The sequence below is a fragment of the Tachyglossus aculeatus genome, chromosome 17 (genome assembly GCF_015852505.1).
Source record: "Tachyglossus aculeatus isolate mTacAcu1 chromosome 17, mTacAcu1.pri, whole genome shotgun sequence".
Lineage (NCBI taxonomy): Eukaryota > Metazoa > Chordata > Mammalia > Monotremata > Tachyglossidae > Tachyglossus > Tachyglossus aculeatus.
Window position 1 is genome coordinate 45,009,760 of NC_052082.1, and position 24,054 is coordinate 45,033,813.

Sequence of the window (24,054 nt, forward strand, 5' to 3'; positions counted from 1 at the left end):
TTGTGGCCACCCCCAGTTGCTTGGAGAAGGACTGAGCCGTGCCATCTTGTCACAGCTCTAATCTGCAGTACAACTACAACCCAGCCTGCACACTTTTCTCCTCTTCTGCCAACCTACTCACTGTACCTTGATCTCATCTACTTCGGACTACTCACTGTACCTTGATCTCATCTACTTCATCATCATCATCAATCGTATTTATTGAGCGCTTACTATGTGCAGAGCACTGTACTAAGCGCTTGGGAAGTACAAATTGGCAACATATAGAGACAGTCCCTACCCAACATTGGGCTCACAGTCTAAAAGGGGGAGACACAGAACAAAACCAAACATACTAACAAAATAAAATGAATAGAATAGCAATGTACAAGTAACATAAATAGAGTAATAAATATGTACAAACATATAAACAGGTGCTGTGGGGAAGGGAAGGAGGTAAGATGGGGGGATGGAGAGGGGGACGAGGGGGAGAGGAAGGAAGGGGCTCAGTCTGGGATTCCCCATCTCCCACCCACCTCTCCTCATTCCCCTGTAAAGGGGACACTGACCTTTCTCCGGGGGTGACCGGGGCTGGAAGCAAGAAGGAGTTGCCCTCTGAATTTCCCAGAGATTGTGGCCACCCCCAGTTGCTTGGAGAAGGACTGAGCCGTGCCATCTTGTCAGAACTCTAATCTGCAGTACAACCACTGCACACTTTTCTCCTCTTATGCCAACCTACTCACTGTACCTTGATCTCATCGACTTCGCCGCTGACCTCTCGCCCACCTACTGTCTTTGGCCTGGAACACCCTCCCTCTTCTAATCTGACAGAGAACCACTCTCCCCTTCTTCAAAGCCTTATTTATTCGACCAACAATCACTCTCCGCACCTTCTAAGCCTTACTGAAGGCACATCTCCTTCAAGAGGCCTTCCCTGACTATGCTTTGCTTTCCTCTTCTCCCACTCCCTTCCACTTCTCCCTGATTAGCTCCCTTTATTCACCCCCCACCCTCAGCCCCATCATCATCATCATCAATCGCATTTATTGAGCGCTTACTATGTGCAGAGCACTGTACTAAGCGCTTGGGAAGTACAAATTGGCAACATATAGAGACAGTCCCTACCCAACAGTGGGCTCACAGTCTAAAAGCCCCACATCACTTTACACACATATCCAAAATTTATTTATATTGTCTGTCGCCCTCTCTAGACTGCAAGCTCATGGTGGGCAGGGAATGCATCTGATATACTGTACTGTCCTAAGCGCTTAATACAGTGCCTTGCACATAGTCAGTGCTCAATATGAAAATGAATGATTAAATAAGACTGATTGATTGCAATAATGCACAGTGACATTTTGTTGCCTGATTTGGCCTGGCATTTATTTCCCCATGGCTGGAAATGCTGCCAGGGATTGTGCACTATCGCCCGCAGGAGGACATGGCATTGGTGCCTCTATTTGTTGCTGAACTGTACTTCCCAAGCGCTTAGTACAGTGCTCAGCACACAGTGGGCACTCAAATACGACTGAATGAATGCTAGCCGCAGTCAGTCAATGGTATTTACTGAATGCTGACTGTGTGGAGAGCACTGTACTGAGTGCTTGGGAGAGTAGACTATAACATTCATTCATTCAGTCGCATTTACTGAGCACTTATTGGGTACGGAGCACTGTACTAAGCACTTGGGAAGTACTCATCGGCAACATATATAGTCCCTACCTAACAACCGGCTCACAGTCTAGAAGGGGGAGACAGACAACAAAACAAAACAACAGATGACAATACCATCAGAATAAATAGAATTATAGCTCTATACACAGCTTTTGTGGGCACGGAATGAGTGTACAGCGCTTAGAACAGTGCTTGGCACATAGTAAGCGCTTAACAGGAGTCAGAGTTCATGGGTTCAAATCCCGGCTCCACCGCTTGTCAGCTGTGTGACTTTGGGCAAGTCACAACTTCTCTATGCCTCAGTGACCTCCTCTGGAAAATGGGGATTAAGACTGTGAGCGCCCCGTGGGACAACCTGATCACCTTGTATCCTCCCCAGGGCTTAGAACAGTGCTTTGCACATAGTAAGCGCTTAGCAAATGCCATTATTATTATTATTATTGTTAGAGGGGGAGACAGATGTGACTATGAAGAAATAAAATGATAATAATAAAAACAGCGGCAGGGCCACAGTGGGTTATTTCGAGAACGCACCAGGCCTCAGCCCCCCGGGTTGGGGGGCCGTTACGTGCACTTGAGCCGCCCGAAGGCCTGCAGTCCCTTTAATAATAATAATAAAAATAATGGTATTTGTTAAGCGCTTACCATGTGCCAAGCACTGTTCTAAGCACTGGGGGAGATACAAGGTAATGAGGTTGTCCCACGTGGGGCTCACAGTCTTCATCCCCGTTTTACAGATGAGGTCACTGAGGCCCAGAGAAGTGAAGTGACTTGCCCAAAGTCACACAGCTGACAAGTGGCAGAGTCGGGATTAGAACTCACAACCTCTGACTCCCAAGCCCAGACTCTTGCCACTAAGCCACGCTGTAGGCTGCGGTCCGGGGTCTCTGGTCCTGATAAAGCCAGCCGGAAAGGAGAATAATAATAAGAATAAGAATAATAAGGTAATCAGGTTGTCCCACGTGGGGCTCACAGTCTTTATCCCCATTTTCCAGATGAGGGAACTGAGGTCCAGGGAATAATAATAATGATGGGATTTGTTAAGCGCTTACTATGTGCCAAGCACTGTTCTAGGTGCCGGCGGGGGGGCAGGTACCTATAAGATAATCAGGTTGTCCCACGTGGGGCTCTCACAGTCTTCATCCCCATTTTCCAGATGAGGGACCTGAGGTCCAGAGAATAATAATAATGATGGGATTTGTTAACTTCTATGTGCCAAGCACTGTTCTAAGCACTGGGGGGGATGCCTACAAGGTTGTCCCACGTGGGGCTCACAGTCTTCATCCCCATTTTCCAGATGAGGGAACTGAGGTCCAAAGAATAATAATAATGATGGGATTTGTTAACTGCTTCCTATGTGCCAAGCACTGTTCTAAGCGCTGGGGGGGGATCCCTACAAGGTTGTCCCACAGTCTTCATCCCCATTTTCCAGAAGAGGGAACTGAGGTCCAGAGAATAATAATGATGATGGGATTTGTTAAGCGCTTCCTATACGCCAAGCCCTGTTCTAAGCGCTGGGGGGGGGGCGGATACCTACAAGGTTGTCCCACGTGGGGCTCACCGTCTTCATCCCCATTTTCCAGATGAGGGGACTGAGGTCCAGAGAATAATAATGATGATAGGATTTGTTAAGCGCTTACTATGTGCCAAGCCCTGTTCTAAGCGCTGGGGGGGATACCTACAAGGTTGTCCCACAGTCTTCATCCCCATTTTCCAGATGAGAGAACTGAGTTGCAGAGAATAGTAATAATGACGGCATTTGTTAAGCGCTTACTACGTGCCAAGCACTGTGGGGGATACCTACAGGGTGGTCAGGTTGTCCCACGTGGGGCTCACAGCCTTCACCCCCATTTTACGGATGGGAGGGGAGAAGGGGCTTGCCCAAAGTCACACGGCAGACAGGTGGAGGGGGCGGGATTAGAACCCAGGGCCTCTGAGTCCCAAGCCCGGGCTCTTTCCACTGAGCCAGGCCGCTGCTCTGCACACATCCCCCCCATCTTACCTCCATCCCTTCCCCACAGCACCTGTATATATGCTTGTACATATTTATTACTCTATTTATTTATCTTGTACATATCTATCCTATTTATTTTATTTTGTTAGTATGTTTGGTTTTGTTCTCTGTCTCCCCCTTTTAGACTGTGAGCCCACTGTTGGGTAGGGACTGTCTATAGATGTTGCCAATTTGTACTTCCCAAGCGCTTAGTCCAGTGCTCTGCACACAGTAAGCACTCAATAAATACAATTGATGATGATGATATATGTTTGTACATATTTATTACTCTATTTTACTTGTACATATCTATCCTATTTATTTTATTTTGTTAGTATGTTTGGTTTTGTTCTCTGTCTCCCCCTTTTAGACTGTGAGCCCACTGTTGGGTAGGGACTGTCTACAGATGTTGCCAATTTGTACTTCCCAAGCGCTTAGTCCAGTGCTCTGCACATAGTCAGCGCTCAATAAATACGATTGATGATGATATGTTCGTACATATTTATTACTCTATTTATTTATTTTACTTGTCCATATCTATCCTATTTATTTTATTTCGTTAGTATGTTTGGTTTTGTTCTCTGTCTCCCCCTTCTAGACTGTGAGCCCACTGTTGGGTAGGGACTGTCTCCATATGTTGCCAATTTGGACTTCCCAAGCGCTTAGTCCAGTGCTCTGCACACAGTAAGCGCTCAATAAATACGATTGATGATGATGATTACTCTATTTATTTACTTATTTTACTTGTACATATCTATCCTATTTATTTTATTTCGTTAGTATGTTTGGTTTTGTTCTCTGTCTCCCCCTTTCAGACTGTGAGCCCGTTGTTGGGTAGGGACTGTCTCTAGATGTTGCCAATTTGGACTTCCCAAGCGCTTAGTCCAGTGCTCTGCACACAGTAAGCGCTCAATAAATACGATTGATGATGATGATTACTCTATTTATTTACTTATTTTACTTGCACATATCTATTCATTTTATTTTGTTAGTATGTTTGGTTTTGTTCTCTGTCTGCCCCTTGTAGACTGTGAGCCCACTGTTGGGTAGGGACTGTCTCTAGATGTTGCCAATTTGTACTGCCCAAGCGCTTAGTCCAGTGCTCTGCACATAGTAAGCGCTCAATAAATACGATTGATGATGACGATTACTCTATTTACTTATTTTACTTGTACATATCTATCCTATTTATTTTATTTCGTTAGTATGTTTGGTTTTGTTCTGTGTCTCCCCCTTTTAGACTGTGAGCCCACTGTTGGGTAGGGACTGTCTCTAGATGTTGCCAATTTGGACTTCCCAAGCGCTTAGTCCAGTGCTCTGCACATAGTAAGCGCTCAATAAATACGATTGATGATGATGATTACTCTATCTATTTACTTATTTTACTTGTACCTATCTATCCTATTTATTTTATTTTGTTAGTAGGTTTGGTTTTGTTCTCTGTCTCCCCCTTTTAGACTGTGAGCCCGCTGTTGGGTAAGGACTGTCTCTAGATGTTGCCAATTTGGACTTCCCAAGCGCTTAGTACAGTGCTCTGCACATAGTAAGCGTTCAATAAATACGACTGATTGATTGATTGATTAATTGATTGATTGATTGCGGGGGTCTCCGTCCGTCGTTCCGCCCGCGCCCCGCAAATTACCTCAGCAGCCCCCGCCGCGGCCTCGGGCCCTCAGGCCTCCGCTCCGGCCCCCTCGAGCCTTTCCCGCCGCGCCCCCTCCAATCAGCGCCCGCGACGCCGGCAGCCAATCGCCGGCCGGGAAACCCACGACGCTAGGCGCCCCGCGGGACGAGGGGACGCGGCGCAGCCAATCAGAGGCGGGGGCAGGAAGAGGAGGCGGCGGCGGCGGCCAATCAGTCCCGAGAGGGGCGCCCGGATCGACCAATGCGGGCGCTCGGTGGGCCAGCCGCCTCTCCGCCGAATTCCCGGCTAGCTCCCAAATGTCGCGCGATTTGAGAAATCGCGTAATAGTAAAAATATTCATTCATTCAATAGTATTTATTGAGCGCTGACTGAGTGCAGAGCACTGGACTAAGCGCTTGGGAAGTCCAAGTTGGCAATCAATCGTATTTATTGAGCGCTTACTGTGTGCAGAGCACTGTACTAAGCGCTTGGGAAGTACAAGCCGGCAACACACAGAGACTGTCCCTACCCAACAGTGGGCTCACAGTCTATTCATTCATTCATTCAACCGTATTTATTGAGCGCTGAGTGCAGAGCACTGTACTAATAATACATTCCAGGGTGGCCTGGAATGGCCTCCCTCTGCCCATCCGCCAAGCTAGCTCTCTTCCTCCCTTCAAGGCCCTGCTGAGAGCTCACCTCCTCCAGGAGGCCTTCCCAGACTGAGCCCCTTCCTTCCTCTCCCCCTCGTCCCCCTCTCCATCCCCCCATCTTACCTCCTTCCCTTCCCCACAGCACCTGTATATATGTTAGTACATATTTATTACTCTATTTATTTTACTTGTACATATCTATTCTATTTATTTTATTTTGTTAGTATGTTTGGTTTTGTTCTCTGTCTCCCCCTTTTAGACTGTGAGCCCACTGTTGGGTAGGGACTGTCTCTATATGTTGCCAACTTGTCCTTCCCAAGCGCTTAGTACAGTGCTCTGCACACAGTAAGCGCTCAATAAATACGATTGATGATGATGATAATAAAGACAGTCCCTGCCCACAATGAGCTCACAGTCTAGAGGCAGGGAGATAGACATTAATACAAGTAAACAAACCTCTCCCATTAGACTGTAGAGCCTGTATCAAATCTACCAACTTAATTGTATTCTTCCAAGCGCTTACTACAGTGCTGTACACAAAGCAAATGCTCAATAAATATAACTGATAGATTATTTGACTGACTGAGAGATTCAGAAGCAGGAACCTTATGCCTTTCTGCTAGATCCAGACCTCTCCGTCTCCAGTCCACAAAAGCCTCGACGGCAGAATTGCTCAGAACCTTTGTATTTGGACATTTATGGAGTGAATCCTTGACAAGCAACGCCTGCCTTTATTCAGACAGATTTGGTGAGAGCCTCATCTCAAAGACCCATTCACACCTGATATGGAAGGAGTAAAAAATTCAGGGGGAAAAAAAAATATGCACTTATTTTGTTCCCAGGTCTCCCTCTATCAGACTCCTATAATTCATGAAAAGTCCCTTTCTTGAGTCCTCAGTTTCAACAACTGAGAAAGGATAAACATTTCACTGGACCCTGTTTCCAAAGTTTCTCAGAAAAAAGTCATTATCATCATCATCATCAATCGTATTTATCGAGTGCTTACTGTGTGCAGAGCACTGTACTAAGCGCTTGGGGAAGTACAAATTGGCAACATGTAGAGACAGTCCCTACCCAACAGTGGGCTCACAGACAAAACCAAACATACTAACAAAATAAAATAGAATAGATACCTACAAATAGATATTTTATTATAAAATAAAAAGCATTTTCAAGAGTGAACATTAAATACAGCCACACCTTTTGGTAGCTCTCAATTCAATATAGTTTTCCTTTAGTCAAATTACTAGAAAAATGAAAGATTTCTGATACCCCGGGGATTTATCAGATTGAAAGAGAAAAAAACCGGGAAAAGCGGTTCTTCACCGACTATGGTATGTACAATTTGGAATGAAAATGTGACCTAGTAGGAAGAGGATGGGCCCAGGAGTGAGAGGACTTGGATTCTAATCTCGGCTCCAGCAGTTGCCTGCTGTGAGATCTTGGGCAAGACATTCTCTGTGCCTCAGTTTCCTCAACTGTAGAATGGGGATTCCAATATCTGTACTCCCTCATACATAGACTACGAACCCCATGTGGGGCAGGGACTGTTTTCCAATCTGATTAACTAGTCCTAGCAGTTAAAACAGTGCTTGACACAGAGTCAATGCTTAAAAAATACCATTATTCTAATAATAATAAGCATATGAAACAAAAACATAGAAAGTATTATTTCAGTCTATTTGACACCAAATACCCTCACTTTTTGCCAAGTTTGTCCTTGACTTCCTAACCTTCCTTTCTCTTTAATACTGGCACTTCAGCCAGATGGAATTTGTCACCTCTCAATCGCTTCTTCCTCAGGCCTAGAACTTATTTAGGAACATCACGTTACCCAAATTCCACTAAACCAAGGGGAAGGACTGTGAGGGCAGGTAAGCAAACCTTCGGCCTTTTCCTTCTTCCTGCACGCCCAGAAGACTCGAGAATCAGTCTCCCTACCCAGTGGCTTCCCAGAGGATGAGGCAAGATAGAGGAGAGGCCCATAGCATAAAGGCAGGAAAGAAAATGGGTTGGCCAAAAAAGAGAGGAGAGGTAAGACAAAGTCACAAGAGCAGAGAGAAAAAGATAAAAAAAGAGGTCATTTCTAGAGGTTTTTTTTTCTTGGTAATAGAAAGAAAGGATGAGAATAAAGATAAGATTCCTGCCTAACTTTATCCCTTCTCTCCCCTCGGTTCCCAAGCAAACTGTTTCCAGGTATATTGTCCACCACGGCTATTTTCAGTATAGTTGCTGCTTAGTCGGTTTTAAAATGCCATGACATCAGACGGCATAAGCGAACACGACTGAGCCCCCTTTTTCCTCTCCATCCCCCCCACCCTACCTCCTTCCCCTCCCCACAGCACCTGTATATATGCTTGTACAGATTTATTACTCTATTTCACTTGTACATATTGACTATTCTATTTATTTTGTCAATGATGTGCATCTAGCTTTACTTCTATTTATTCTGATGACACCTGACCACATGTTTTGTTTTGTCTGTCTCCACTTCTAGACTGTGAGCCTGTTGTTGGGTAGGGACCGTCTCTAAATGTTGCCAACCTGTACTTCCCAAGCGCTCAGTACAGTGCTCTGCACACAGTAAGCGCTCAATAAATACGACTGGATGAATGAAGGAGAACAGAGAAGCGAGAGTATTTGGGAGCAATGGGTGGTGGTGATACAGAGTTCAGAAAAAGCTGAAATGGGTATAGTAGAGAAGGTGAGGGCTAGGTAGGAAGAGATCGCTTCACAAGGATCAAATGGATGGGACTGTCTCAATTTTTTAATTACTTTATTAAATCCCTGGGAATCTCTTTTTGGAAGTCCCATTTTCCGATAATACTTCCCTGCCCTCTGGTGGTCCACTGCAGGATTCCTGAATTCTCCCCCCTTATTCCCAACCCCGCAGGCCATAGGGGAAAAAACCAAAATCCACTCACCGAAAACATGAATCTTTATGAATCAATATTCAAAATAGTTCCATACATCTGTTTTTTGGTTAAATTCAAAAGAAAAAACCAATACATCGAGTCAAGTGTTACCTTAAACTAAAAAAAAAAAGAATAAGATTTACTAATGTATTTAAATATCTGACATCACCAATCTAATGAAAAACTGCACCTGCAATTAATATTGCAAGGCCGGGTCTAATCGACTATTGAAATGATCCTGAAATGTCTACTCGGGAGTTATTTTAGTAATGCGTTACCTTTTGTTTCTGAAACGCACTGAGAAGAATGAAACAAATACTGGGCAGGGGCAATTTTCACACAGAAACAAACGATCTGAAGGCCATAGTTTAAAAAAACCAAATAGCAGCAGTAGTTCTACATTGACTGGCTGAATACGAAATATGAATAATCCGGGATTGGCAATTTAAAAAACTTAAATACCCCCCAGAAGAACTATTTTTTAAAATGTAACCTAAAGTTGTAAATATTTGCGAGTAAGCTACTTTGCATTTCATAGGCTTTTAAAATACTACAAACTATTCCTAAAAAGTCCCTATGAGGTAGGGCCACCGTCTCATTTAAAAAGGAAAAATGAGACAGAGAGGCTAGGTAACTGTTCAACAGTGTTAGAGCTAGAATTAAATTTATTGATTTTCCTCTTCTATAGTGAGCCCAACTCTACATTTAAATGTATTTCACTAGGCTAAAGGTAATTATGGGTTGCTTAACATTCTTTCTCTGATGATTGCAAAAAGTTCGGTTCCATGGGGCAAAGTATGATACCCAGCAATACCAAGACACCAGAGAAAATAATATTCTTTCTCTGAATTATAAATGAAGATGAGGAGTAAGGGCTTATTCTGAATGCAAATTTTCAGCCACTTACCAAGGGAGGGCAATCACACAGCAAGGCTCAATTTCCACCAGCAACTTTCCTGAGACTATCATGGACATACTCTGGCCTAGTCAAAGTAAGGTGTATATCATTACCCTAAAAAAAAAAAATCGACATCTTTTTATTCAAGGGGGTTTTATTGCTCTATTGCTTAGATATATTATAAATTTTAGTAATTCAATCTTATAAAAATAAACTTTTAAAAAACTGCATGATTCTTTCACATTCTGCTTTGCAAAGAGCTGTTCCTGTTGACTTTAATAAACCAATAAGATAGGATTCCAGATTATTTCATCTCAGACATTTGGGTTCAGACATTAATAGTAGTCTACACAAATTCTTGGAATCTTTAAAATCTTCATTTGAAACCACAATCAATAAAACATTTATCCTTTTGAATCTTCTCCATACCGTTAATAAATTAAATCTCACCTTTTTATTCACTTGTAAAATAAACACGTTTGGATTACTGCTGCTCTTTAAAAAAAATATTAAACCCCTGATTCCCCCGAACGTCTTCTCTTTCCCTTGACTCCTCATTCTCTTTGTCATCACCGTAGTACCTTATCCAAAGCTGAAAGCTAAAACACAGTGCTGCTGAAATGATGGGTTTTTAAGTAGTACTGAAAGAAGGGGACAGTAGTCTACTCTCTTTTACCTCAAAATAAAATAACGAAGCTGCGCTCACTTCTGCTCTGCAGGTTTTGAGACAAACTCTCAATAAAAATGAGCTCAATTAACGACGGCCACTAGACAAATACACCAGCGAGTTAGAACCACATAAACTTTCATTCCGAAGTAGGCGGGATTCTGTAAGCATGATTCCCTGCAGACGTGGGTTTAACAGTTTTGTGATGAGTCTTTAGAAATTCCAGGGTTTGACTGTTCCCATCCAATCGAACAATTATTGCGGTGTGCATGTTCATGTTAGATACACGCTGTAGACCGCTTCGCTTTCATCCCTTTTCTTAAACTCCACTAAAACTCATGTTAATTATTTCAATTATTGTACTTTCAATACACTGGCAGAGCTGCACATCAGGGTCCATGCTGCCTATATCTTGAGTTCCATTTTTATATGCTGAATCTTTACAAAGTCCAGACCATCCACTTGGCTTCTCCTTTAATTGCTGAAGACCTAAAGGAATACGAGGGGAAAAAAGTCCGAGGAAGAAAAACCCAGATAAATACCATCTAAAATTTACAGTCACATATATTGATTTTTTTTAACAAATTGTGCTGGCTTACGTGTAATAATGGGATCGATGTCTCTCGTCTGAGTGGCCACATCAGAGGCACAGATCTGCCCGATCTGTATCAACAGGGACATAATGTCTTCATACAGAGGAGGAAATGCTTGGCAGAAGGACACCAAACTTGGCAGAGTTGGCATGAAAAAGGCATACCGCTTAGTCTGAGTTAAAACTGTTGACAGAAAACAAATGGAGATTTTTAAGACGAGAAATGGCTCCTGAGTTATTTATTCCAACACCAGATATTAATGACTGAACCAAAGGTGATAAAAAAAAACAGTCTTGGATCTTCTTTATTCCTTCTAGGGTATTGTCCTTGATGGTGGGTAGAAGATCAGGTATTTAGAAAAGTCACTGCAATAGTATGTCAATCTCTGTTTGGAGCAGGGTGGCCTAAGTGGATAGACCATGGGCTTGGGAGTCAGAAGGACCTGGGTTCTAATCCCAGCTCTGCCACTTGTCTGCTGTGTGACCATGGACAAGTCATTTCACTTCTCTGTGCCTCAGTTACCTCATCTGTAAAATGAGGATTGAGACAGTGAGCCCCATGTGGGACATGGACTGTGTCCAACCTATGTCTGTAATAAATAGCTTGCATCTTGCATCTACCCCAGCGCTTAGAACAGTGCCTGGCCCATAGTAAGCACTTAACAAATACCATAAAAAATAAATGCCACTCGCTGCTTTCATAATCCAGTGCAATTTACATAACGTGAATTGGGGATATTGTGCAATGCACTTGGTGAACTGAGGAAATGGTAAATAAAAAGTCATCTTAGAGTACACAGAAAACATCACTCCATGTCCCATTCTCAGGTCATTAAAGTGATTCCTAACAAATCCTACATCTCCCTATATGCAATTTTCTCCAAAAAAGGCCAATTCAGCCCAGAACAGAACCAATGGGTAGTTCAAAACATTTCCAGAATCCACTCTTAATAAGAGTTCTACAGAAATCTGTTCCACTTCCCAGGTAGTAGTAGAGGGATTTGTTACTAGCCAATATTTTAACAGTTCAACACAAGACTGAAAATAATAATGATGACCAACTGCTGTTTTTCTGTATGTCCTTGGACAAACGGTCGGTTCTTCTTTAAAGTGGGTGTTCTACACATGTTTTGGCTAGAATGCTGTTGAATAATTAGGAAATATCCTTCCCACAACCCACAGCAGCCTGCATGAGGAAGGATGTGGTTTTGCAGAAGAAATAGTTCTATATATGCATGTGGTGTCGGTCAAGCTGTAATAAGTGAGTTTATATGAACATGAAGTTCTGCAGGAACACCATCTCTGGGTTATCAGAAACTGACTGAACTCTCCTGATTGACGTGGGGGTCTGCCCAACTGCAGATAAAAATAATGATGATAATGGTATTTGTTAAGCACTCACTATGTGCCAGGCACTGTACTAAGCTCTGAGGTGGATTTAAAGCCAATTGAGCTGGACACAGTCCCTGTCCCATGTGGGACTCACGGTCTCAATCCCCATTTTACACATGAAGTAACTGAGGCCCAGAGAGGTGACTTGCCCATGATCACAAAGCAGACAAGTGGCGAAGCTGGGATTAAAACCCCTTTCCTTCTGACTTCCAGGACCACACTCTATCCACTAGGCCATGCAAAGAGGCTGCAGTGGTCCCCTTATCCAAATGTCAGGCTGACTGGATTCTAGAAACTTTCTGAAACCAACTAGGATAGCAGGAAAAGGGAGGGATGGGGACAGGGCTGAAACTCACAAATTATGAATGAATGAATCACAGATTCATCAGTCAAGTGATATCAAGATTCATGTTAGGCCACAGTAAGAATATTTTCAGGTTTTACCTGATATGACACACATAAGCACATAGTAGGTGCTTAAATACCACTATTATTATTGTTGTTGTTATTAATCAGGGAAGGCCTTTCCACCTACACTGTGTGGCATAGAGGTTGTGTCTGATCTGATTATCTTTGATTAATCCCAGTGCTTAGCAACTATTAAGTGCTTAATAAATAACAGAATTACAAAAAACTGAAGTTACTGCATTTGCGTGACGAAGTGTCAATACAACTGACATGCATGTGCATTTATAGCTGTAGATTTAGTCATTTTTAAAAACAACAAACTTTGTTAGGGGGGGTTTCCATTCTCATTCTGTAAAGAATCTGGCAATTCCTTGGATAATGGACACCTAATGGTCAATTTTTGCTTATCTCTTGTGCAAGTGTCATCAATTTCTTGCTCCAACAGAAAACCCTCCTTTCAAAGTCAATACTTTGGCATTTTTAAATTTGGGACTGGCACAGGAAGAAGGTTGTCTTAATAGTATATGATATGCCAATCGGTAGCTTTTTAAATACTGTCTATGGAACAGTCATTTACATCATTTGAAACTTCTCTGAAAGGAATGCTATTCTAAAAAGAAACACTTGCCAAACAGGTATTGAATGTTAACTGTAAAACTAACGGCTAAAAATAAAGCCCAGACTTTAAAAATCTAAACACGAGGCGTGCTCTTTCACACACCACATTCGCGTTCCCATACACTCACGTATGCTAGTAAACACTTATTTTGGGCAAATCATCATCATCATCATCATCACCTGTATTTATTGAGCGCTTACTGTGTGCAGAGCACTGTACTAAGTGCTTGGGAAGTACAAGTTGGTAACATATAGAGACAGTCCCTACCCAGCAGTGGGCTCACAGTCTAAAAGGGGGAGACAGAGAACAAAACCAAACATACTAACAAAATAAAATAAATAGAATAGGTACGTACAAGTAAAATAAATAGAGTAATAAATATGTACAAACATATATACATATAATGGGCAAATTTATTTGGGAAAATGACTTGCCCAAAGTCACACAGCGGACAAGTGGCGGAGCTGGGATTAGAAACCAGCTCCTTTTGTCTCCCAGGTCTGTGCTCTGTGCACTAGGCCATGCTGCTTCTCTTCTCTCCACTGCCAGATTATTTCACAGGGGGCTGGCTCTGCCGCCTACACCTCTCCTTCAGCTACCTGCCACTTATCTGCTGTGACCTTGGGCAAGTCATTTTCATTTTTCTGGGCCTTGGTTACCTCATCTGTAAAATAAGGATGAAGAGTGTGAGCCCCATGAGCTGTCCTGATTAGCTTGTATCTACACCACTGCTTAAAAGAGTATTTGGCACGTACTAAGCTCTTAACAAGTACAAAAATAATCATCACCATCATTATCAACATCATCTACTTGGGTCCCAGACACCAGCCCTCCTGCTTTCCCAGCTTGCCATTCTCTCCACTGCTCCTTAACCAAGTTATCTGTCATTGGTAACAGGACCATTGTCAGTTCCTCCTTCTTCCTCCACCCCAATTTTAGCTTCTGCAGAGCCCAGCTTTCCCAACCAATTTCTGCCTGGGAGCCACTTTCATGACTATCCGAACAGTTGGAAGAAGTGGCCCGGATGGCGACAATTTTACTTTTCGTATTTAAATACTGTCTCTTTATGGCTACATACCTGTTAACAACGTTCCCATGACGTTGATAGCTAAGCGAGCCACACTGAGTGATTTAGGTAATGCGTACTGGATACATAAGTAAGAGAGCAACTGGATAGCAAATATCTGAAAAAAAATTCCCAAAGATTAAATGTAACTAAAGAGCGGTAAATACACTATTTGCAAAATGCAATTCTAAAGCGGAGAGAACAATCTAACCACAAAGAGATGGAAGATGAATCAAAATTCTCATCAGATTTCTTCACAGCTTCAGCATGTTCATTACCTGTTTTTCAAGTTCAGGCTGAGCAATAAGTTCGGGGATGAAATCGAGACAGATATGCATGGACGGAATGCCTGCCACTGTCAATGGCAAAAGTTCACTTGGGTAACCCTGTTACGACAAGGAAGGAAAGGAAAAATTAGACGCAGAAAAGTCAAAGCAATAAAACTAGCGGCCAAACTACCAATATGGCATCTACTTTTTCTTTTAAAAGCAGTTTAGAATATTACATTCTATTAAATGCACTGAAGCATTTCCAGTGCAGTTACGTTAAGAAGAAGAGACTGGTTTTATTTACAAAGCATTGGGGTTTTGCCCTACAAAGCAAATGAAATCCTAGAAAGGGATTTAAATAAGGAGACTGTTTCACCTTTTTCCACATCTATCTATTCCAGCTGGAATAAAGAATGAGAGTAAAGGCAATCATTTGAAAACAGACCTGAAAATGAACAAGTTTAGCAATGTTGGGATCAGCAATGTACATCTGGTGCAGTAGGCAACAGATGAGGCACTGAACTTCTCGAAGATTACAGAGCAGACTGTCCTCTCCTTCCACTATCCCCTTATTCTGAGGATTACTAGCAACAGCACTTTGAATAGTCTTTAGCAGGCTGTCTGGATTGATACCCTTAGCTTTCTCTTCTTCAGTAGGTAGGCAAATTTCTAATAGAATCTGGACCGCTGCACTATCCTGCAAAAGAAAAAAAAAATCACATAACAGAGCATTAGGAAGATAAAACACCACTCCTATTCTCAATAATGTTTTTACTACTGTATACCTGGGCAAACGTTATTCCCCAGAACTAGAGATATTTATGTGTTAGAAGAAGCAGAAATGTGATTTTGAAGAAGCACATTTCTAGCCTGTAGAGCCAAACTACTCCTTGGGGGCCCACAAATAAGTCTCTGAGTTGGATCAGGAAAACCCCTGCTTAATTTCCAAGCAGGAGTTTGAAGCTTTCACATTCGTTCTGGAGAGTCCCACATACTAGGCCGTTCACCTTCTGTGTGAACTAGCAATCCAGAAGGAGTAGCAGCGTGGCTCAGGGGAAAGAGCACGGGCCTGAGGGTCAGAGGACCTGGGCTCTATTCCCACCTCTCTGCCATTTATCCGCTATGTTTGACCTTGGGCAAGTAATTTTACTTCTCTGTGCCTCAGTTTTCTCATCTGTAAAATGGAGATTTGGACTGTGAGCCATATATAGGTCATGGACTGTGTCCAACCTGATTATCATGTACCAATCTCAGTGCTTAGAACAGTGGTAAGTGCTTAACAAATCATTTTTTTAAAAAAGGAACATTTGAGAGAACTGAATATTTATCTGTTTGCTGATGATGCCAGGGCCCATAGTTAGAAGCTCTGCTCAAAAGCCTCAAACAAGTTGCTCTGCCCATGGAACATGTTAGATTCTCTACTGCTTAGAGCCTAATCATGGAGCTTTTGCCACATTGCTTCTTCCATTTGAACCTCTCATAAGCCAGTTCTCTCATTAGCTCACACATTCTCTCCAGTGAGCGAGAATTGAGGCAGAATCTAGTTGGTTTCTGTCAATAAAAACTAATTATATCATGGAATTCAGCTATTCACAACTGGCTACCAAGACTATCAATTACAACCAACCATCCAGTGGTCTCTGATGTTAAAGGCATTTCATCAATGCTAAACTCCGGTCACTTTGGTCAAAAATGGCTTTTGCTCGGACACTAGTAATTATGCTGCATCCTTGACCATCTACTTGCTCACTGGGTTACTTTCCCCAGAGAGCGAGTGGCAAGGCACAAACCAACAGCACTCTAAACAATTCTTTCGTACAGATTCTCAGTCCCAAAGTCTTTGACACTGAACGAAGACACATTCATCATTAACGAGGGAGTCCATCATCATCATCATTAATATCCATGTCAATTAAATCTAACCTAAACCAAGGAATAAGTAAACTCTGGTACCTTTGCAGAAATCAAAATAGCTATTGAAATAGAGTCTAAATTCATGCCTTTCAAGTTCTTGGGGATTGGATCAGAACTACCTGAGCAGCCAGCAGGGCATTTTTCAGTTCTTCTCTGGTAACTTCTGGGGCATCAGCCTGCCCCGCTAAACCACCTGTATTATTCTGAGACGGACGAATATCCTGTTCTGCCGTTTCCTTCAGGTGGGAACTAAGGTAGGCTTTTGACGCAAGAAGATAGCCATTTAGCATGTGCAGAGTGATGTCCATCAGAGGGGGGCACCTAAATTGCACACAAAGAAATGGGTATAAACTAGATAAAAACCTGAGACACACAGAATTAGAGAAAGCTCAACAGGACAATAAACAAAGCTTCTCCCACTACAATTCCTTAATCAGTGTACATGACACCAAGTTGTCTTTTGAATTTGGTGACTGATGGGGTAGATATGACTGAAAATACAAGTGGCATGACACCACTGAGCCCACAAGAGACTCCCTTAAGGAGCTTCCAATCTAACAGGGGAGAAAGACACAAAATTAATTCCAGAAAGGAGGAAGAAGAGAATCCAAAAATGGATAACGGTTAGAAAGCAGCATTGGCCTAATGGAAATAGCACAGGCCTGGGCGTCAGAGGACATAGGTTCTAATCCCAGCTCTGCCACTTCTCTGATGTGTGATTTTGGGCAAGTTGCTTAACTTTTCTATGTCTCAGTTTCTTCATGTGTAAAATGGGGATTCAATACCTGTTTTCCCTCCTACTTAGACTGAGTGCCAGGTGGGAAAGGGACTGTGTCTGACCTGATTATCCTGTACAATGCTTGGCACATAGTAAGAACTTAAGAAATATTATTATTATTATTGTTGTTATTATTATTATCAAAGACCTCCTAGGGAAGGAGGGATTTCAGAAGTATTTCAAAGATATGGAGACCCGTAGTCTGGCAGATTTAAAGTGGGATGGGAGTTCCAAGCAAGAGGAAGAGACTATAATGCCCTTCTTTTTCAAAGTCAGAGGAATGTGGCAAGGAAAAATGAGATAACTGGAGTGAAAGTTCCTTGGGGGCAGGAATATGACTATAGACTCTAATGTAGTGTGCTCTCCCAAGCGCTTAGTACAGTGCTCTGCACACAGTAAGCACTCAATAAATGCCCTTAATTGATTACAAGTACTCTGGGGGAAAAAAATGAGAAACTGAAGAGGAACCAGAGGTGATCAACAAACATTATTAAAAGGATAGAGAATAGGTCATACGAGTAAAAGTGGGGAAATCTGGGGGGAAAAAAAATAATTTCAAGTATCTACAGCGTTTCTGTGAAGAAGGAAATGACCATTTGGTCTTCCTCTTCTCAGAGAACCACACCAGAGGAAATCAACAGTATTCTGCACACAGTAGGCACTCAATAAATACCACCCACTGATTGTCAGATAGCTTTTCAGGATTCCTTCTGACTTCTAAAGTGCTTAGCAACTGTTTAACTTGCCCAGGGGTATCGGCTATAAGACATTAAAAATGGCAGTGCTGTCAAAGTTATTTTCTCTCTAATAACACAGATAAGGATTGTGATCTAAAGTAAAACTTTAAAGTCCTTGAAAAAAAACACACCCTATGCTTCATAAGAGAGACTCTTTTGACATAAATGAACATCACATGACATTTACCTGTGAACCCTTGAATCACACCTTAGGACAATGAGAGGATCGATCATAAGGTCATTCTGGGTGTATTTCTGCTGACGTAATAATTTCACTGAAGGCTGCAGTGCATTAACTGTCATCACCCAAAGCCTGTCAGGTAAACAAATCAAACTCTCTGTATTACTTCACCCTAAACAAAAGAAACCCAAACCTACATTCTATAAAAATGACACTAAAACCCTTCATTAAGTAGAGAAAAATATTAACCTGCCTGGTTAATATTCAAAATCTACTCAATGTAGGTTAGTGAAACAATGTGGATTCTAAACCAGCTTGTCTTTCATTTTTTTAAAAAAATGTGGGCTCCCATCTAGACAGTAGATAGCAAAATAGACAAAAAAGCACATAATCTAACACCAGTGTGAATCCGCAATTCAGTCTTAGCAATCAGCAATAAATAAATGTAAACTAGGTACCATTCTTGAATGCCAAAAACACTTTTTAAAATGTCTGCTTGTGATATCACCAATCGTATTTATTGAGCGCTTACTATGTGCAGAGCACTGTACTAAGCGCTTGGGAAATACAAATTGGCAACACATAGAGACAGTCCCTACCCAACAGTGGGCTCACAGTCTAAAATATATGATACAGTTCATCTTATTCTTATCAACTTTTAAAGTCTTAGGACTCATAATTTTAGATAACTAATCTTAAGAAAATTAAAGGTGAGACTTGGTCAATCCAGAATGCCACTACTGAATATTAAAACACTCTGCTTACAATCAACGTAAAAGTCAAATAAAATTACCTTCTGGGCATCACAGTATTAAGAACCATCCAAAGTTTATTAATGGTCTGGAGAATTCTCCGGGGAACCCCTGAATTCAGCAACTGGTTCATGTTTGCTGTTAATACCTCTGAATAAGGTATCAACTCACTGGCAGAGAGTAATGTCAAATGTTCTAGAATCTGCATCACTTCTGTATGGTTGACTTGGAGCCCTGAAAATGCTACAGAGGGAAAAAAAAAAATCAACAGTCAGAATCTCGCTAGGCTTTGAAGTGAACAAGAGAGGAGGTCCCACATTACTACACCTTCTTGTAGCTGTTTAGGCGAGTGGTTTTTAGTAGTGTTGGTCAGAAGCATCCGCCGTAACAGAGCATCTGTCCCTGTGATTTCCTCTTCACAGATCCAGTCATCCACAATACATAAGTGTGGGTAGTTAGTTGCAAGGAGACGCAACAAAGCAGAATGCAACCCTTGAAAAATCAAAATACGTTAGAATTGTCATATCTTAAACCACCCAGGATTTTATAATAATGATGAATACTGGTAAATTACGATATTTGTTAAGCTCTTACTGTTCTTAGCCCTGGGGTAGATACAAATTAATCAGGCTGGATGGAGTCCCTGTCCCAGTTGGGGCTCACAGTCTAAGAAGGAGAGAGAACAAGTATTGAATTCCCATTCTGCCATTGTGAAAAGTGAGGCCCGAAGAAGTGATTTGTCCAAGGTCTCGCAGCAAGCAAGTGGCAGAGCTGGAATTAGAACCCAGGTCCTCTGACTTCCAAACTCATCTTTTTTCCACTTTTCTATAATAACAATAACAGAGTTTGTTACGCGCTTGCTACGCACCGGGGTGGATGCAAGCAAATTGTGTTGGATACAGTCCCTGTCCCATATGAGGCTCCCGGTATTAATCCCCATTTTACAGATGAAGGAACTAAGGCAAAGAGAAGTGAAGTGATTTGCCCAATGTCACAAAGCAGACAAGTGGCGGAGTCTTTCCTTCTGAAACACTGTAGGGCTGTTGGTACTAGAGAGCAGAAGAGTGAACATCCTCTAGCTAGAGAAGCAGCATGGCCCAGTGGCAAGAGCGCGGGCTTGGGAGTCAGAGGTCATGGGTTCTAATCCCGACTCCGCCACCTGTCAGCTGTGTGACTTGGGCACGTCACTTAACTTCTCTGGGCCTCAGTTACCTCATCTGTAAAATGGGGATGAAGACTGTGAGCCCCACGTGGGACAACCTGATCATCTTGTATCTCCCCCAGCGCTTAGAACAGCGCTTGGCACATAGTAAGCGCTTAACAAATACCAAAATTATTATTATTATTATTAGTTCTGCAGGACTAAAACCTTTAGTCAGCAATTTACCTTCCTTAATCAACATTACTTCTACTGACAACCAAATAACCTAATATTGATCAACAAATACCAACAGTTGGGAAGCAGAGTGGCCTAGTGAAAAGAACACAGGCCTGAGAGTTCTAACCCCAGCTCCGCCACTTGTCTGCTGTGTGACCCTGGGCAAGATAAAAATTTAACTTCTCTGTGCCTCAGTCACCTCATCTGTAAAATGAGGATTAAGACTGTGAGCCCCATGTAGGACAGGGACTGTGTCCAACCTGACTGCCTTGTACCTGGCACAGTACTTAGTATAGTGCTTGGCACATAGAAAGCACTTCACTGACATTTAAAAAAACCCCAAAAACCAACAATCTGGTAAGCACTGTACAAAATACAAAATGTAGGAGTCATTTGGCTTAAGGAGACAGTAACAGATATTTTGCCTTTGACTTGAACACTTCTAGGGAGTGCCTTTTCTTGTTCTTTAGTACCCTGTCCATTTTTTTCCACTCTTCCTGTAAATCTCTACCACTCTCTTCCTCTCTTCCATTTTTCGTCTCCCCCAGAGTCCTTAAGTCTTCTATTGGGCTATTTCTTTATATATCTCTTAAGTAGTTCTCTCCGACAATGTCGGCTCTTTGCAATCTATATCCCTCTTCCCTCCACTGGGTGCCTCTCCTCATTTTCCCTGCTCCTTTATCTTTTCTTCCTCCACTTGATATTCCTTCCTGCCTTTCTCTGATGTTGTCATCCTTTGTTCTTCTCCTGTCTTCTTTTAACTGCCCCAAAGCCTCTCCCCCATTCACTTCCCCATCCCTTCTGTCTGTCATTTCCCCATTTCTCTTCAAGTCCTCTTGCTTCTTTTTCCCCTCTTTCCCTTTCTGCCCATCTCAGCTTCATCCCATTCCCCTCCCTCTCCTGCCCCTCAAACTTTCTCAGGGGACACAGGTGCACTGTGTTCCACTCCTACCAGTATCCATTTCCTCCCCCAATCCAAACTAGCAGTCATCGCAACCGAAATGCCAGATTCGAGAAGGAAGATTCCTGCAGTATTTCCCTGATAAAATGCCACTACTGTAAGAATCTCTAGGGGAAGGTAGGGAAGAATTCCAAGTCTCCTGGTGATGGTAAGAGCCGGACCATTGTGGTAGGAAGAATGTACAGCTATGTGTCCTTCCGGGGCATGTACAAGCAGCATGGCCTAGTGGAAAGAGCGCAGGCCTGGGAATCATAAGGACCTGGGTTCTAATCCTGGTTCCGTCACGTATCTGCTGTGTGACTCTGGGCAAGTCGTTTTACTTCTCTTTGCCTCAGTTCCCTCATCTGTAAAATAGGGATTAAGACTGTGAGCCCTATGTGGGACAGGGACTCTGTCCAACCTGATTAGCTTGTATCGACCCCAGCACTAGACACATAGTAAGCACTTAACAAATACCATCACTATTATTATTATTACCATGGAAGGATGCACGTATTATAAAACCCACTCCCTTGCCTAGCTGTTGTCCTCCCTTCTTCCTATGCTGGTTCTTGCCAAGCCTGCACCCTAATGAGGATGCCTCAGGGATCCTCACTTCCACAGTGACAGTGGAAGGAAAACAGGCCCCTTGGGAGCACGACCTTGCTGGTCCCAGCAGTCGCTTCTAACCTAACAATTTTTCATTATGTTTGAAATAAAACACTACTGAGGGATTACGGCAGGTCCTACTGACAACATAATGAGGTATCAGAAAAGAACATTTTGTGCATGTGCAGAGCATCGGCCATGGTCTGAATACCGAAAGGTGAGTTTTCTGTAACACGAGGCTCATCAAGAACACAACCCAAGGATCTTTATAGAACTGCTGAACTCTAAAGCCCAGTGCTATGAAAACAGGGAGACAAACTTTCTAGCTACATAACCTACCGAACATCTTTCTGCTTGAGAAATTCTGGTTTGATATTAACACTTTCAGAAAGATTTAGGCATCAGCAATTTTAGACCCATATTTTAGTACGACGTGTCCCAGCCAAAACAGACTTTGTTTTCAACCCACTCCAAAACATTATTTTCAGTGATCCATCACTTTTCTCCAGTAAAGTCCTACCAAGTTAAAATACTCAGAGAAGTAGCACGTCCTCCCAGAACAAGCCATAACATGGGAGTCAGGAGATCTCAGTTTTATTCTAGGCTCAGAGACTCAGTCATCATTCAAATCACATAACTGCTCTGAGCCTATTTCCTCTTCTATGAATTGGGGATATTCGCTTCCTATCTCACATGAGAGTTCCAAGGATAATTATGTGAGACACCAGAAAAACTCGAGTCATATTTTAAATTTTTCCCTTCGATACATGTAAAAACTGTGTATGAAAAAGCTCAAGTACAATTCTCTTAGATTTCAATTGCACATATTTTACAGTTAAACCTCTAGATTATATTCACAAAGTATAAAATGCCTCGGAATATCCCCTAGCTTTCTTTAGAGCTAGGCATAAATATATGTTAACAGTTAGAGATCAAGATAAAATGAGTACCTCCCAACTCCTGCTGCAGTCCTTGGGCTTGTCTTATAAGGAATTTGATTGGAATCTGGTCCATCAGAGACGAAGAGTACGATTTGGGTTTTCTCTGCATGGCAGCTGTCAGTCAAAGATAAACATGGAGAGGTAACTCTCAGTGCCATAAACAGTCCCCCAAACATCAATCAGTTGTATTTACTGAGCGCTTACAGTGTGCAGAGCACTATACTAGGCACTTGGTAAAGTCCAACATAGTTGGTAAACACAATCCCTGCACACAAGGAGCTTACAATCTACAGGGAGAGACAGACATTAAAACTGACTAGGGATGGGGGAATAGTAGAGTAGAAGAATATTTACGCAAGTATTGTGGGGATGAGGTTTCAAAACGTTTAAGGGGTATAAAAGTGAGTTCATAGTTGATACGGAGGGGGTGGTGGTGAAAATAAGGGGCTTTGTCTGGGAAGGCCCCTCAAGGAGAAGTGTTTTTAAGAGGTTATTCAAGGTGGGGAGAGTGGAGGCCTGCTGGAGAGGGAGTTCTAAGCCTAAAGGGAGAAGATGGGCAAGGGATCGGTGGTGAGATAGATGAGATGGAGGTACGGTGAGTGGATTGGTGTTAGAGCAACTGAGTGAGCACGTTGGGCTGTAGTGAGGTCGGGGAGGAGGGAGAGAGCTGATTGAGTGCCTTAAAGCCAAGGAAAAGTGGTGAATGTGGTGGTAGATGAGCAATTGTTGGAAGTTTTTAAGGAGTGGGGAGGTGTGCCCTAAATGTTTTTTCGAGAAAAATGATCTGGGTGGCAGAGTGAGGTATGGAGAGTGAGGGTACGGACTGGAGTAGGGAGAGCTTGGCTGTAGAAAGGTCAAGGAGGAGGCTGATGCAATAGTCAAGGTTGAAAACGACGACTGCTTGGATCAACGTGGTAACAGTCTGGATGGAGAGGAAAGGGATGATTCTGGAGATGCTGTGAAGCTAAAACCGGCAGGATTTCGGGACAGATTGAACGTGTGGGCTGAATGGGAGAGATGACTTGAGAATAATGCCAAGGTTCCAGGCTTGTGAGACCAGGCGGATGGTGGTGCT

The 24,054-nt window shown here is 42.6% G+C and overlaps 1 protein-coding gene across 1 annotated transcript in view; it reads right to left on the reverse strand.

Annotated features, from left to right (window-relative positions):
- Window positions 1-8,846: 8,846 nt before the first annotated feature.
- Window positions 8,847-24,054, reverse strand: part of INTS2 (integrator complex subunit 2) — a 43,594-nt gene continuing 28,386 nt past the window's right edge. Inside the window, exons 15-24 of the mRNA XM_038759146.1 lie at window positions 22,989-23,093; window positions 19,439-19,603; window positions 19,153-19,354; window positions 18,366-18,491; window positions 16,783-16,984; window positions 15,195-15,446; window positions 14,759-14,866; window positions 14,493-14,598; window positions 11,003-11,179; window positions 8,847-10,892 (exon numbers count right to left, since the gene is read on the reverse strand). Of these exons, the coding sequence (XP_038615074.1) occupies window positions 10,723-10,892; window positions 11,003-11,179; window positions 14,493-14,598; window positions 14,759-14,866; window positions 15,195-15,446; window positions 16,783-16,984; window positions 18,366-18,491; window positions 19,153-19,354; window positions 19,439-19,603; window positions 22,989-23,093 (1,613 nt within the window). The 3' untranslated portion in view covers window positions 8,847-10,722. The remainder of the gene's footprint in view (window positions 10,893-11,002; window positions 11,180-14,492; window positions 14,599-14,758; window positions 14,867-15,194; window positions 15,447-16,782; window positions 16,985-18,365; window positions 18,492-19,152; window positions 19,355-19,438; window positions 19,604-22,988; window positions 23,094-24,054) is intronic.